Source organism: Lonchura striata, chromosome 24 (assembly GCF_046129695.1).
Source record: "Lonchura striata isolate bLonStr1 chromosome 24, bLonStr1.mat, whole genome shotgun sequence".
Classification (NCBI taxonomy): Eukaryota; Metazoa; Chordata; class Aves; order Passeriformes; family Estrildidae; genus Lonchura; species Lonchura striata.
In genome coordinates this window covers 4,941,951-4,958,439 of record NC_134626.1, presented here as the reverse complement: position 1 = coordinate 4,958,439, position 16,489 = coordinate 4,941,951, and the positions used below count along the sequence as shown (strand labels likewise).

Genomic DNA, 16,489 nt, shown 5'->3' with positions numbered 1-16,489 from the left:
ACATCACCAAGAACATGGAGGTGAGGAAGAAGAAAGAGGGAGGACAGGACAGGCCCAGATCCCTCCATCTTAAAACCTCTGACGCCCATGTACAAAACCAAACCCCCCTGTACAATACTAAAAAATTCTTCCCTCTACTTTGTGACTACTTCTACTATAACATCTAAACTTTTGTGACTCCTTGTTCTTCCTGCAAGGTTGGTAAATCATTCCATGGCTCAAACCCAAAATCACAGCTGTTTCCAGCTGCCTGCCAGTGTCTCAAATGCTTCTGACCTGGGCCTGGAACCTCCAAGAATGTCTGAGGGGCATTTTGAGTTCCAACAGAGATCTTCCCAGTGTTTTTGTGAGGCTGAGGCTGTCAACAGCCTCTGGCACGAGCACATGGATGTGGCAGATGGCTCAGGGTGGATTCTCCAGTGCAGAACAGCCTGGGCAGAGGAAAATGGGCTCTGTTTGCTCAGAGCTGCTGCCTTGTGATCCTGATGCCCCTGGGTGCTGCAGCTTTGCAGATCAGCTTCTCATCTGGGTGGAAGTGAGAGGAGTTGAAGCAGTGCAGGAATGGCTCAAGTGAGGGGAGCAGGTTGGATATTAAGCAAAGTTTCTTCAGTGGAAAGCACTGGAATAGGCTCCCCATGGAAGTGCTGGAGTCAGAATCCGTAAAAGTGTTCAAAAACCAAGCAGAAATGGCATTTTGTGATGTGGGTCAAGGGGCACAGGGGTATCTGGGTGAAGGTTGGGTTTGATGATCTTGGGGGTCTTTTCCCACCTTGAGGATTCCATGCTTACATGATTCTATGACTCTGTGATTTCATGAGCTTGGCTTTTACAAAGGGAGGTTTCTTCTACTGCTAAGTGAATAAATTAATTGATCTGTCCAAATGCAATTAGCAAATGCTACAGCAGGAAAGGCTTCCTAATCAGAATCATTAATCTGGCAAAAATGAACTGTTGCGTGTCTTGCATGCCCTTTTTTTGGACACAGCAAAAAACAACCTCTTTAATATAATAACATTGGGCTTTATTTATAATTTAGCTCTATAAATATCTCATTTTTACACATTGTACTGGCTACATGCCATGACCCAAACTGCCTTGAATTTCATGGGCTGCAATGCTGGTTTTTTTTTGGTTCCAAAGAATTCTGAATTTTCACAGGAACATTCTTAATTTCTCCCCAAACCTGTGCAGGTAGAAGTTTTTGCAGGTGGGGATGAGGGAGTATTTGAGAACTGGCTGTATTTAGAGAAAGTAGAACACACTGCTGATCCTTGTGCAGTCTGTCTCTCCGTGCTTTCAATGCCCCAAACCTGTGGGTTGCCCTGGCATCAGGAGGGGAACTTTCCCTTCTCACCTCCTTCGAGAGAATGAGAACATCCATCATGATTCACGGGGCTGAAATCACAGAGAAAGTTATAATCTGACAATCAAAAAAAGTTCAAGAAATTTAGTCAATCACCTGAGTAAATCAGTTTTACCTACTCTTCAAAAAGGGGTTTCAACTGGGAAAAATATAAATCCAACAATTCAATTGGGGTTTTCCAGTCTGGAGAAAAGAAGGCTCTGGGGAGACCTTAGAACCCCTTCCAGTACCTAAAGGGGCTTCAGGGGAGCTGGAGAGGGACTTGAGAACAGGGATGGAGGGACAGGACACAGGGAATGGCTTCATCTGGGAATGCCAGTGGAATGGCAGGGAATGCCAGAGGGCAGGGAAGGATGGGATATTGGGAAGGAATTCTCTGTGAGGGTGGGCAGGCCCTGGCACAGGGTGCCCAGAGAAGCTGTGGCTGCCCCTGGATCTCTGGAAGTGTCCAAGGCCAGGCTGGAGCAACCTGTGGGAGATGTCCCTGCCCATGGCAGGAGGGGTAGAATGGGGTGATCTGTAAAACCTCTTCCAACCCAAATACTGTGGGAGATGCTGGAAGGCATTTGGACACTCTGGAGCTACCGAGCCCTGAGTCTGGCTCTGGACAGGAGAGAGCTTGGACAGGGAGCCCTGAAGCGCTCTGAGTATTTTCTTTTTCCTCACTGCAAAACCAACCCCATGGCTGTTGTTCCAGGAGTTTTTTGGTAACACTGAACACTATTGAGTTGCACAGTTTGCCCACACACATCCCAGCCTCTGCAGAGGCTCCCAGGGCCTCCTTAGGCAGCAAGGTTTGTGGGTCTCAGATTCAGTCAAAGACAGAAATGGGAGTTTCTAGCCAGGCAGAAGCCTGGGAAAGAGTTAGAAAAGAATATAAATAATTCTCTATCTCTTCTGTTATTCACATTGTTTATAGTGAAGTTCTGTCACTGTGCATCAAGCACTTTGCACCAATGGTGTGGTTGTTTTCACATCAGGACCAATGGAGCTGGTCCTCACGAAGATCTGTATAAAAGAGCAGTGTATTTTGAATAAATCAGTTTTACTCTCAGCAGCCTCCTGGTCAGAGTCTCTTCATTCCCATCCTGCCTTGACAGCGACAAAGGTTTCCCTGGCAGCCCGGAGCAGGGAACACTGCTCCCTTGGGATGGGTTTCCAAAGGATCCATCCATGCAACGTGGCTTTCTGCCTTCTCTCTCCATGGGAGCAGATTCCCAGTGGTGAGAGCTGGCTGCTCACACCAAAGGCAGACTCAAACATCTTCTCTATTTCATGTGGCAGAGTCAGCCCAGGAATCCTTATGCAGCCTCCCTTGACAAAATGATGATCGTGTCCATCCTCTTTCATTTACTCACTGCTGCTGCCGAGAATTAATTTTAGACTCTGCTGGCTTTTGTCAGTAGATCCAGGATATATAATCTATGCTTTATTTTATTTTGTGCTCATCTGGGCAGTAGCTGGAGTGTATAAAATGGGGTCTCCTGGAACAACTTTATTGCTTCAGCCTCTTCCTTGAATGAGTTTTTGGCGCAAGTATAATTTTTCCCTCATCTCCGACAGAAAGTAATTTCCTTTTTCCCCTGCACGTCCTTCAGGCTCTGGTGATTCTGCCCTGCTGAAAACCAACTTTGTCGACCCATTCTTGCTTCTGGGGTGGCAAATTGTCCTCACCTGAGCACCTCAGCACAGCACATCCTCTCTATAGCAGCAGGCAGAACTCCTGCCCCCTTAAATTATTTGATCTCTTTTTGGGGTGACGCCACAGAGCTAAAGGAGGATTGTTATGGTTCCTTCACCTCTTGAAATTGATCCTCACAAGGAGGAAATGATGAAATTAGAATGGGAAAAGCTGGGATGCTGACAGGACTTTGACAGCTGTAACTTTTATTTAGCCCGTTGTCTTGCTTGCAGTGTTACTGAACTGTTACCAACCTCGAGCCAAGGGGAATGACAGGGCAAGGGAAAGGCGCTGTCTTCATTTTTTTCTCTTTTTTTTTTTCATTTTAGGGAACCAAAAATTATCTTTTAATCTCCACTGGACATACCTGTGTATATATATATATATATATATTTTTTTTTTTTTTTTTTTCCTTTAAGAAGAATTTGATGTTTTCATGAAAAACTGTCTGGGTCAGTGGAAGTGTTGTTCAGCAGAAATGTCTGAGCCGTAACACTGTGAGAGGTGAAGTGTTTGCCTCATTGTCTTTGTCCTTTATATTTTTAGTGCAAAAGGCAGGAAGTTTGCCTTTATTTAAATGAGAAGTATCAAATTTCTTCTGCTTATAAGAAGGGCCCTTTGGAAGCTGTGTTGCAGACTGATACAGGACTTCCAGAAAAATAGTGTCAGGAATGGTTTGGTCTTTTCAGCTTTGTTTTTACTGTGTGTGTAGCCTGGAGTTTGGAAATACCTCTTTTACTTTCATGAGGAAGACTCAGAGGATTTTATTTTCCAATACAGTTTCCACTGTGTTCTTGGGAAAAGATTTGTTTTCTTAAGCAGATACAAATACAGCACTGTGGCAGATCCCTCTAAAAATTGGTTCAAGTCAATACTGATCTGCTTTCCCCACATTCTTACTGGAAAATATTCCTCTGGCATCTCTCTAAACCTAAAGAATTACAAATGAGAGAAGCATTTGCCCCCCTGAGCTTCATGTGCCACATACTGCTCCAGAAATGCTAAAATTCCCAAACTAAAAAAGAAATATTAGAGAATGGAGAGCTGTAGCTTCAGATGAAGAGGTTGGGATAATTTAGGATAATATAATTTAGTTTGGTTTGAATTACTTTAATATCAAAAAGCCTGGGAGAAGTTCTCCATGTACCAGTTTCTGGTCACAGTCTATGTAAATCTGGAAGGGAGCCATCAGCTCGAGGAGAACTCTGGTGTACATTTGTATTACTGAAAGCAGATGTGGACTCAGGGCTCCAGCCAAAATTTCAGAGTAGGAAAAAAATGATCTGTCCTCAATTCCTCATCGGTCAGAAGGGATGGGATGAATCAATAGTGGTGCATTAGTGCTGGGGAGATGGCTTTCAGGCCTGACGTGCCTGATAGAGATGCTAGCTCAGTCTAGGAGTGATGAGAAAATCAAACTGCTGCTGTCTGCATGCAGCCATGTGCCTGCTGCTCCCTGCATGGAAAACCTGCAGCTCCCTGGGCTCACAAGTGGTGCTTGGTGTGAGGACAAAAATGGTCACAAAACGATCTGGTACTGGGGGCTTGGAGAAGTTCAGCTGCCCGTGGTTTCATGGAGGAATCTGGGTGTGTCCTGACCTCCTTGTTCTTCTTGTCCTCCATGTCTTGCTGCTTCATGACAAATGTGTGGGGTGCACATGAGCCCAGCAGTAAAATTGTTTTACAGTCAAGATTGGCCCTGGCACAGGTGCCCAGAGGAGCTGTGGCTGCCCCTGGATCCCTGGAAGTGCCCAAGGCCAGGTTGGACAAGGCTTGGAACAACGTGGGGTAGTGGAAGGTGTCCCTGCCCATGGTGGGATGAGATGATCTTTAAGATCCCCTCCAATCCAAACCTTTCCATGATTCATTGTATGATTCCATAATTTCTGGTGTGGTTTAAAATGGACCCTCCATCACAGTGAGCCTCAAACCCCTCTTCTATTAGCAGGAGGTGCAGGAGCACCCTGAGTTCTGGGAATCCTCCCAGTCCCCTCACTAAAGCATTTCCAGTCACAGATTTTGTTTTATTATTTTAATGAAAAATAAACCCTCTCAGTATGGAGGATTCTGCTCTTTCCCTCCTGCATTTTGGAGACACAACTGTGATTTGTTATGGCCCTTTTGTTTGGGGAAGATTTGTTCCTCAACGAGTGGTTTCTGGCTAATCTTTACTACTTCCAATTTTGTGGGAAGATCTTTTAGACAGAACTAGGTCAGGTGTATTTCAATTGCCTTGTGTTCTTAAGATCAGTTTGTCAGAGTCCTAAATAACACATTGCTTTATTCAGAAACAGCCTGAGCAAGCCAGGACGTGCAGCACGTTCAGGGTGTGACAGTGATGTGTTACTCTGAGCTTATCAAAAGGCTCCACTGCCTGAGCCACCAGCACAAAGAAAATGCACTGAAGAATTATTTGGACCTCATTTATTTAATGAGCCAGCAGTAAAAATGAAACCTCCAAACTTGGTTGAGAAGCAAATGGCAGCACAGATTTTTCTGATCTGTAGAAGTCCAGAGCTTTTCATTAGGTGGAAATAAATGGGACCATTGGTTCATATATAAGTTGTAGCTTCATAAAGTGTGTGAAATTGCTGGGGGACTCCTGTGAGCTGTGGAGGTGGTGATTTCTGACTGGGAGCAGAATCTCACATATAATACCTGGGGTTGAGCCCACAAAGGAGAACTTAAAAGATTAACAGTGATTCAAATACCAATAATCACGAAGAAAGAAAATTAGCAATATTTTGGTTGTTGGTCTGACTCACTCCTACTCTAGCTAATAAAAAGCCAATTTTCCCAGCTTCTCTCCTTCATTTTGTCTGGAGTTCTGGTTCCCTGCACATGAGAGGGAACAGGTCTCTGGGATGGGATTCAATAGACTATTTTTTTTTTTTCTTGTTTTCACTTTAGCCATGACTTGTTACTTCAGATTAGAAATATAATCATAGAATCCTGGAATGATTTGGGTTGGAAGTGTCCCTCAAAACAACCTCATTCCCTGCCATGAGCAGGACCAGGCTGCTCAGGGCCTCCTCCCTGTGCCTGTCTCTCAGGAGAGTCCAGGGGAGGTAACGGGCATCAATTATTTCCAGCTACGCTTTTCCAGAGCAAATCACACTCATCTCAGGCTGAAAAAAATTCTGTTGGCTTCCTCCAGCATGGTTTCATTCCTGTTTCTTGCTTTCCCTCTCTTCTGCACAGCTGTGGAGTCGCTGCATTCCCTGAATGACCAGATCTCCCATTTCATCATCAGCAAGTCAAAAACCCTGGAGGAGGATGAAGATGCCTTTTTGCCCAGTGAGAAGGAATCTCTGAAAAGTGCCATGAGGCTGATGAGGCACCTCCTGATGGATGCACAGGTAGGAAATCAATACACAGACGTGTGTTAGGATGTGAGGAAAGCACATTACACAGATCTGGAGGAATATGTCATTTTTTTGTGCAGTTTTAGCAGTGGAGAACATTAATTGCTGATGCTTTAAAACTGATTTTGGCTTTTGAAAACTGCAGCTGTGGGAAGAACAGCTCAGTGCACAGAGTGTGCAGCTTGTGCTGGGACTTAGCTTCAGATTCAGGCTTGAAAATGGCTCTTAATTTAGGAGAAAATGCAGCAATGTACCCATTGATGGGAATCCAGCAATGTAGCCATTGATGGGAATCCAGCATCAGCACTAGCAAAAGAAAATCATCTGTCCACTAAGCATCTGTGCTCAATGCCAGTTTTAGAAGTGCCAGACAACTGAGCTGTTGGTTTAGCCAAGCTGTAAAATGCCAGTTAAAAGTCATGAAATGATGTGCAGATGTTTCTTTGTGCCTTTGCTGCTTCAACAAAAAAATCTCTTTCTCTGTAGCTTTGCTGTGTTGCAGTGTTTCCTTCAGCCTACAAAAACCACCCTTTGAAATATTAATTATATTTATCTTTTTACATTCTGTTTTGGTCATTATTTGCAAAACCTGGATGGAAAATGACAGTTTGGGTTGAAAGGGACCTTAAATCCCATCCCATTTCACCCCCTACCCTGGTCAGGGACACTTTCCACTAGACCAGGGTGCTCCAAGCCCCATCCAGCCCTGTCCAAGTTCCAGGTATTTGGAATACTTCTGGGGAGTCAGGCATGAGGGCAGGCAGATGCTTAAAGGCATTTGCATGTGGCAGATAAAAATAAATATGGGGCAAAAAGGTACCTATTGATAATCCCCTTGTGCAGGAATTCTATTTTTAGCACCCAAGAATTGCTTTCCTACTTATCAGCTGTCCTGAATGCATATTAATTGGTGCCTGTGATAGAGAGACTGATTAGGAAATGCTAGAACAATAGGGAAATGTCAAGTGCTCCTGTATCCTCATGATGTGCCTGGATCCCTTCCCAGAAAGGACAGGATGTTTTCTTGCCTGGGATTTTCAAGTTGGAAGAATGACAAGGTGGGAAGTGGTAGTGGTGAGTAGAAGGATGGAAGTAAACAGGTGATAACATCCAGTAAAAAAAAAACAAACAAAACAACAACACCAAAAAGCCACAAAAAACTTCAATACAATAAATCCTCTCAGGAATGAAAGAAACATGAGTCTGGTAGGAATATCAGCAGGAATATTCCCAGCAGTGTGTGAATATAAATATGTGCTAACTCTGACTGCAGAGTGCCCTGTGGCTCTAATCACACAGCAGGCAAAGATATCACCAATGCAATTATTTCCCTTCCCTTCCCTTCCCTTCCCTTCCCTTCCCTTCCCTTCCCTTCCCTTCCCTTCCCTTCCCTTCCCTTCCCTTCCCTTCCCTTCCCTTCCCTTCCCTTCCCTTCCCTTCCCTTCCCTTCCCTTCCCTTCCCTTCCCTTCCCTTCCCTTCCCTTCCCTTCCCTTCCCTTCCCTTCCCTTCCCTTCCCTTCCCTTCCCTTCCCTTCCCTTCCCTTCCCTTCCCTTCCCGTTATTTTATGGAAATTTTGATTGTGCAAGGCTCTGTACAAGGATAAGCTGAAATCCAGTGCTTGGCACTTTGGCTCCCCTCTCTTGCCATGGACCTGATTTTGACTGGTGGATAATTTGAGGAGAGAACATCCAACTTGATATTTTGGCTGGAAATCAGCTGGACTGCTCAGCCAGCTGGTCAGAGGGGAGAGTTAATGGGCATTTCTCACTTCTCTGCACTATTAATCTGCTTTGCAAAGGCAGGGATGATGTGGGGGTGATGCCTTGTGCCTGCTGCCCTTGTGGCTTGGAGAGAAATTGGACACATTTTTGGAGCTCTGCTTGGACACACACCAGGAGATGTTGCTGAAACAAAGGTTTCGGGTCCACCATGGGTCCAACTTTGATTTTGAGTCCTTTTTTTGGCTTAAGATGAGTCACTGAACCAACACACAGAGCTTTCCTCTAAGGAGAGCACTGTGAGGGCTTTTAGAGGAGGCTGTGCTGGGCCTATGTGCATCTGCCTGGGGAGGGACAGGTCCCTGCCCTCTCAGCAAGGTGTCCCTGGAGCACAAAGGACAAGGATGCTCACCAGAGTGAAGAAGAGGAACCACAGCACAGAGGCACCAGGGTCCTGCCTTGGGTTTCACAGCTGGGTTTTCTCATAGTTAAAATGTGCACTCTCTGCCCGCAAGCATCAGCCCAGTCCCTACATCTATTAGGCCATATTTATTTCTCCCTTGGCTGCTTGCAAGAGCCTCTTTTGTCCATCTGTTTTCTCAATTTCCTCCACTTTTCACTGATTTTAATGCCTCAGTTTTGTGGTTGTCATGTACAAGCAACTGTGACAGTAGTGACTGTGGCTTTATAGGGGAAATTAGAGGTCACTTCTTGGTAAACACAGCATGGAGAAACAGCTGCTGAGTGGGGGGAAAAAATTCTTCTCATGTCCTATATTCAAATGGGTTTTCTCCATGGAAAATGGGGCATATTTTGCACTCCTCCAGGCCAGAGAAATGGCACGGGTGGCAGACAAGGTGGCACTGGTGGGAGGATGGTGCTGGCAGCTGTGGTGTGGGCTGGCTGAGGGGCCGCTGATCCATCAGCCCCATCAGCATTGTTAAACTGCACGCAGGGAGAGGTAAAAAGCTGTGTGGAGTCTCTCAGCAATAGACTGCCAGCTCAAATTCAGCCCAGGGAAGACAGTGATTTAATGGAAGTCATTACAGCCTGCAGGATCTCTTGACCCCGGTGCTCCCCATCCCTTCCATGCCTGGGATAGTGTGGGAGTCCAGGGCATCCCTCTGGCTGCCCTGGCAGGTCTGGGACCCTGGCAGGGGTCAGGAACCCCCCTGGACAGAGCCCCCAGAGACACTGGCTGTGATCTCTGTCCATGGAAAAGAGTTTTCAATCTTACAGGATGAATTACAAGCTCTGAGTGTTTGATATAAGTAATAATTAAGTGTGGCATGGGTGCAAATGTAATATTTTAGGATTCTAGATGAGGGGTCCAAAGGGGACAAGATGGAGGAAATTGGGTGTGCCTTGTCCTTTTTCTCCTTCTTCATGCCCTCCATGTTTCACTGTGCTGTTGGCATTTTTCTGTTGGTTCAGGCTGGGGACACACTGTCCAACGTAGGTGACAGATATTGGCACGTTCTTGTAAATCCAGCCCAGGGAGTTTCTGGTATTTAATGTTTGTAACATCCCACTGAGGGCAGAGCCCCACACGCTGCCCTGCAGGACAGAGCTGGGCAGGGCAGCAGAACATGTGAGAGATAAACAGAATAAACAACCTGGAAACCACCACGGATGAATTATGACTTCTTTGGCAATGGGGCAGAAAGAAAGAAACTTTCAACACTCTCGGAATCATCAATATCTCAGATTCCAACAGGAGAGGATTTCCTCCTCACTAAACCCCTGGGCACAGCTCTGGCTGCTGGGCTGGCAGCTCTGGGACTGCAGCATCACCCTCCCTGTGGGTAAGGGTTGGGGCTCTTTGCCCAGATGGCTCCTGGTGTGCACCCCAGCACATTCCTGACATCACCTGAGCCATGCCCACCTCCAAGAATGGCTCCAAAAATGGGAATTGTGCTGCCTGAAGGAAAAGCTGTGCTGAGATAACAGTGGTGCATAAAAGCAGGTGGAGAGGAAAGGTGCATTTATCCCCCTGACACCTCCCATCCTCGCCTGGTGTTGGAGTGAATAAACAATTCCTCTGCTGCAGCCAGCCCCGTGCCCAGCAGGGACACAGCAGCCTGTGATAGATTGTTGCTGTTGTCAATCATTTCTGACACTCCTATTATGCTCAGAAAGGATGTTTGCTCTGTGCCTGTTGTTTTGTAATCCTCAGAGGTGGAATTTTATAGCCTAGCAGTGTTTCTTCCTCAGACATTTCCCTAAGCAGGATTTATTGCTTCTGAGACACGTGACATGAATCCATGATACCTTCAAACTTTAAATCACCCCACCCCCCCATGCTTTGCCTAAATTACTTTTTGATTTGTTTTACATGAGTTTCTGTTTCTAATTGCAATTGTGAGAGACTGGACTGGCGTGGAGCAGGTGTACAACATCCAAGGGCTGAGCCATGTGCATCAGCTCTAATCCAGCTGTTTCCAGAGGATTTTGTCTCATGAACAGAAAAGGTGAAGCAGCAGCACCAGCCCTAGATGTAGGGTAATGTCTCCTATGGAGCACATGGCATTTTGCTGGATGCCTGCCCTCAAAAGCCAAGCTTTCAGGAAGTTCAGTCCATTTAGTGCCTTCCATGAAGTTTTTTGGGTTTTTTTTTGACTTCAAGTAGATTTGAAGTTCTCTGGGAGAAACACCATCTCTTTAGTGCCTTTCCCAGCAGTGTTGTGCTTATCCTCAGGTGTTGTTCTGGAGGGAATGAAAAGACATCAAAGCCATCTTTGGGTTTGCATTGGACTTTTTGAATGAGATCATACCACAAATGATGACTGAAGAACAAGATCAGCTTTGTGGGGCATCTGGTTTAGACTCACTTGGATTTCAGTTGCTGCCTAGCCATGAGAGTGTGAGGGCATTGAGATATTCAGCTGCTTCTCTGCTGGGGAGTTCATTTATTTCTTAGGTAAAGACAGAAAATTAACTTTGTGGTACTTCTAACCTAAATTGCTAACAAAATAGTGTTCTCATTGCCCAAAAATCATAGAGGAAAGAACACTTTCATTTACATTTAGAAGTATATTTTCTTTAAAATCTGGCGTTGTAGCATTTTGTGTGTGTGTGTGTGTGGTTTTTCGGTTGGTTCTTTTTTTCCTTTACTCTGAATCAAACAGTTCCAGTCCTCACTGACTCATGGGACAAACCTTTAGCACGTGTCAGCCAGGACAGGTCTGCAGATGGAGTTAATGCCAGTTTGGACAGAGAATATTGCCTTGTTTTCCTTTGGAAAATATCTGAGTATTTGAGTTGTCATCACCTTAAGCCTTTTAAGCCTGACACTGATACCCTGTAAATAAATCATTTAAGGTGAGAGTCTTTCAATTTATGGAAAAAAAAGGAAAACCAGCTTGGCATGACTTACATTTAGCCATTCAACATCCCACCAGCTGCTGCGCTTTGTGGGGTTTTTTTTGGGTTGCTTTGTTTTGGTTTTTTTTTTTATTCTCTGTATTACCATCAATTTCTAACCAGACAAGAAAGTAATTTCTCAGCCTTTTTACATCACAATCTTTTCTCCAGTGGTCCCTTCTTGATCAGGCTGTTGTGGAGACAGCCACGATAATTGCTGCAGAACTGTGGCAGAGCTATTTCCCCAGCTGACCTTTAAAAATAGTTCTCATTTTCTACAGAGGGCTGTTGTATAAATCCAACCATGTTGTTGCAATATTTTGTTTGTTACTTAAATGCTTCTCACCATCTGTTTTTCAGACTTTTAGCAGAGCTTCAGGAGCAATGCCCCATGACCTTTATTTTCACACAAGTGGGTCCTATCAGTATCAACAGGAAGAGCAGGGGAAGGAGGATTTCCTCTGTGTTCCAATAAACTGAAATTATCGGAGTTCTGAAAGTGTCCTTGCCACACCAATGTGTTTTGAGTTCTGCACAAAGGGAAATGATGCAAATTCTGTTATGAAATAATATAAAAATGCAGCTGTAAATAGGTGTTCATTTATCTCAGACTGCACAACCCATGAGCTGGTTTGGCTTGGAGAACAGCTTCAGTTCAAGTCAGGGTGTATCTAGAGGAAAGCCCAAAACAAACTTTCTGCTCTGTATGCTGTATTTTTTTTTACATTAATCTTGCTGGCCCATTTCCATAAGAAGGAATCTTCTTGGCTGCCTCAAGCCAGTAGCACACCTTCTAATGATCCCTCTAGGGCTAAAAGGGAGCACAAAACACTGACTTGTGTTGAAGGAAGAGAAGATAAAAGGCAGAACCTCTGAAGCTTCATCAAGGACCTCGTTGTGTCTTAATGACATTATTAACATGTGTTACACAGCCTGGCTTGTGGTGCTTGTCCCTAAACAGGTACCTGACAACCTGCTGCCTCTTTCATGGCCTGAGACAGTCTGAATGGGCTGTCTCTACTAATTCAGTTTATTTGGAGAGTGATGTGCTCTATGATGAAGAATCAGAGCACCTCTAACTCAGGAGAGCTGTAAGGTGCTGCTCTTTCCACCAGCCCAGCTCTGCACATCATTAGTGACCCACAAGTGGTGGGTCCCATGCCTGATTCAAAACCCATGAGCTTTCTGAGCCAAGACACAGGATAAGGAAGTTTGCAAAATGACTGTAAAAATGAGAGTTGCAGCTTTGGAGAAAGATCAGTTCTTTATTTTCTTGAGAGAGATTCAGGATGAATTTATGAAGCTCTGGGACAGTCTGTGCTTTTCCCACCCCTCAGGGGTTCAAACCTGAGCTGGAACCATGCAAAGCATGGATTCTGCTGCCTACCATTGCTGCAAATAAATATTTATATCACTAAATAATGGTGCTGAATCCCCAAATTACATTTGCTGTAAGGCCAGAGCTGGTGGTAATTCACTGACTGCAAGGTGGCTCAGCACGGTGACATTGGGTCGGTTCTGATTTCATTCTCATTCTTTCTTATTTGGCTCTCCTTTGGAACTGGAAAAAAGCTTGTTATTCAGGATTAGGTTTGATATTGCTGTTGAAAGCTCAAAAATGCTTTCAATATTTGCGGCCCTGCAAGAGTAGAAGACAAAAAAACCAAAAAAACCAAAATAAATCACATATACAAAGAGGAGAGCATAGCACCACCTTTAAAGGGTGCAAAAAGCAAGACTCTCAGCAGTTTTGTTGTTTGTTTAGTTGCTTATAAATTAGTGTTTGCTTTTATGCTTTCAGGAGATGTGGAGGTCAGTAGGAGAGGAGGGCCATGCCAGTGGAGAGGTCAGGCTGGGGTTGTACAGCAGCAACTCAGCATTCAGAGAGAGAGAAATAAAGATATACCTGTATATATGTGTGTGTGCATCTATAGGAAAGGGTACAGCACCTGAGAAATCCTGATGGACACCTTTCCTTGATTCAAAGGTGAAACAGAACTGATTAAAAGAGAAAATGCATAAAGAAGCCAGGATTTCTTCAGGCAGATCTCTGCAGATCCTGGATATTGCCAATTGAATTAATATCCAGAGAATTCCAAAATTCCAGTTTCTGTGATGCCTTCACAGAAGGCTCTCACACCCCTTAGCAGGTGGCCCAGGACAGAGTGTTTCATTTGCAGTGTCCTGTTGAACACTGAAGAAGAGGTGACAATTTTTTCTCACTTAGAACCCGATGTGTATTCATGAGCACTCTGTGTGCAAAGATTTAATTGAAGTTCATGAGAGAGAAACTATGAGTATCTTCATAAATGTAGAAGAAGCAATTAAGGAAGACCAGAACGGATTTGCTATCACAGCAGTTTATCAGCAATGCAGATTTTTCAGTTAATAACAGGAAAAAAACCCAATTGTGCAGCCAGCAAATGAGACAGAAAATCCCAGTTAGCCTCACTCAGGGCTTGGAAAGCACAAGATGTGAAGACTCAGGAAAACGTGTTCTCTTCCCTCAATGTGTTTTCTCCTGCCTGGAGAGTCTCCTGCTTCATTTCTAGTCAACAAATCAGCTAAAGCCCCTCAGCTCAGCCCAAAGTGAGCTGCAGCTCCACCGTGGTGCTGGACCAAGCCACTGGGAAGCCCAAGGGCTCCATCCCACAGCAAATCCTCCTCCTGACTCAGCTGCAAACTTCCCCTCCAACTCAGGTGTCACCAGGCTGAGCCCAGCAGGAGGTGGGAGCCAGCCAAGTACATTTGTATTTTTTTGTCTCAGAAAAACCAATAAATATTTAATGGCTCTGGGAGACACAGCGAGTGTTTGGGTTCTCTCCCCATATATCAACAGTTGCTTTAAGCACTTGCTTGATAAAAATTAAGCTGTTTCTCCAGATTCCTGCCTCAGATGCTGGGTAGGGAGCTAATTGTGTAAGCAAAAGCTGTCTTGTTTCGGAAAACAAATTCAAATGGAAGAGCTGGTTTCTGAGAGTGAATGCTGGGCTGCTATTCCTGCAGAAATATTCCAAACAGCCTTGTGAGTTAACCCTGGCAACAGATCTTGTCCAGATGTAGTGATCCTTGATGCTTTAACTCCTTCTAGGCTGTAGGTTCAGCTCCTTGCTAGGGCAGCATCCGTTCTAAATGCATTCCATTCGATTTAATTTGCACGGAGTTTTAGCAAACCATAGATTTTTCTCTGGGCTCCAATTTTTCCCAGCAAGGAGATGAATTCATGGGTTGCAAGACCCTGACACCAGTTCAGATCTGCTCTTCCTTCAGGGAAAAGGTGTCTTTTATCCATTGCACAAATGTAAGGATGTAATTTAATTCCCATCTTCCTCATTTATCTGTGAGCTGGGAATAATATTTGTCTACTTCACAGAGATTGTGTGAGGCTCTTCATTCATTAATGTGTAAAAGCTTTGAGATCCTTAGGATGAAAATTGCTTTAAAAGATGCTGTTAATAATAAATATCAAGTAATGCACCTTGGTACCTCTCAGCAATAATTGGTGCTATCATTCCTGCCCAACTCTTCCATGAATTAAAAGGCTTTGAATGGGACTGGAACTACGAATGGGATTGGGACCAATTAGCAAGTAATCATATGTCAGTTTTTATATCCTTAGCATTCCTGTCATGGGACTCTTGGGAAAATCGCCATGGATTTTAATGGTGCAATGTCAGAATTCAGCCCCAGACATGTTTGTGGGATAACTGCTGGATAACCTGCATTCCTCTGGTAACTTGGTTGCTTAGTGATTAAGCTAAAAGGAAAAGTATGCTGGTTTAATATTAACATAAATGGAATTAGCTTTCTCTGAGTTAAATGTTACAGGAAAATTCTCATCATAAGGAAACCATTATTATTTCCTTTTGATATATAGATTTAATTATTTTGTTCGTAGTTTTTGACCTGCTCTCTGTATTTAACCTCCACTCCAGCATGTGGAGACTGGCTTTTATGGAAAATCCAATAATTTGCTGCTCAGTCACCCAATTTATACTTTTATTAGATTTCAAGCACACAGCGCTCACCCTCCTAAACATAGAGGCACTAAATATACATCCCAAGTAAATAAAGAGCTCACATAAAGAAATTGCCTTATCTTTTAAATATATCAACATTATCTCTGTGGAAGGGGAAAGCACTGAACGTTGGAATGATGAAGGCAGGACAAAGGACCATGTGAATCAACACCATGAGAAAGCTGGCGGCCAGTGAGGTGTGGATTTACAGCAAAAATGTTCCCCAATTAGGAGCAGCCTCCTCTTCCCGGCTGGAAGAGAATCGTGCGCTGTGAACGTTGCCGGTGCCACATGGGGGAGATGTTGAAGAAGAGCTGGATCGCTCCACTCCGGCACAACTTCCCGGGGAAGAGCAGCCTGAGGGGTTTAGGAGCCCGATTCCTTTCAGTTTCCCTCCCGTATGACAAGTATATAAATATCCTGTATATAAAAGGGATCTGTGCAGACCACTTGAAAAAATTATCCCTCTTGGCTTCAGGGAGCATCCAACATCCTCCAGCTGCCAAAGGTGCTTTTATGAGCAAGGCCATGAAGGGATCAAGGAAGATAAAATAAGAAGTGATGCAGTCCCTTGTGTCAGCACCACTGCAGCTCCTGCCCTCTTGCCAGCTGGGTTTGGGAAGGGGTTTGGAGGATCTGAGAGAGCCTGGCTGGCATGGGGAGCACTTAGCAGGATTTCTTGCTGCTGTTCCCTAATACTCAAAAAATAAGGATAAGCTCATACAAGTAGCGTGTGATTTACTCAGGCCCACTGGCCATCTTCCTTGTTTCTTCTTAGAATAATACTTTTCACACTGCAAATCAGTGGTTAATGTTTACTTATGCATGAGAAATCTCCACAGAAATGGCTATAGGGAGAGTATCTGAACTGTGTGAAAGCCAAAAAGAAAGATTGATTTTTTGAATTACTTTTCCAATATTTTTTTAATGGTTTAAAAGATATTTATTCTAGGACCCAAATATATTTTATAATATTCTA

At 44.3% G+C, this 16,489-nt stretch overlaps 1 protein-coding gene across 1 annotated transcript in view; it reads left to right on the top strand.

The window, feature by feature from the left end:
* The window catches only part of KAZN (kazrin, periplakin interacting protein), a 213,361-nt gene that overhangs the window by 49,395 nt on the left and 147,477 nt on the right, over positions 1-16,489 (top strand). Inside the window, exon 2 of the mRNA XM_021542041.3 lies at positions 6,246-6,403. Coding sequence (XP_021397716.1) covers positions 6,246-6,403 — 158 coding nt within the window. The remainder of the gene's footprint in view (positions 1-6,245; positions 6,404-16,489) is intronic.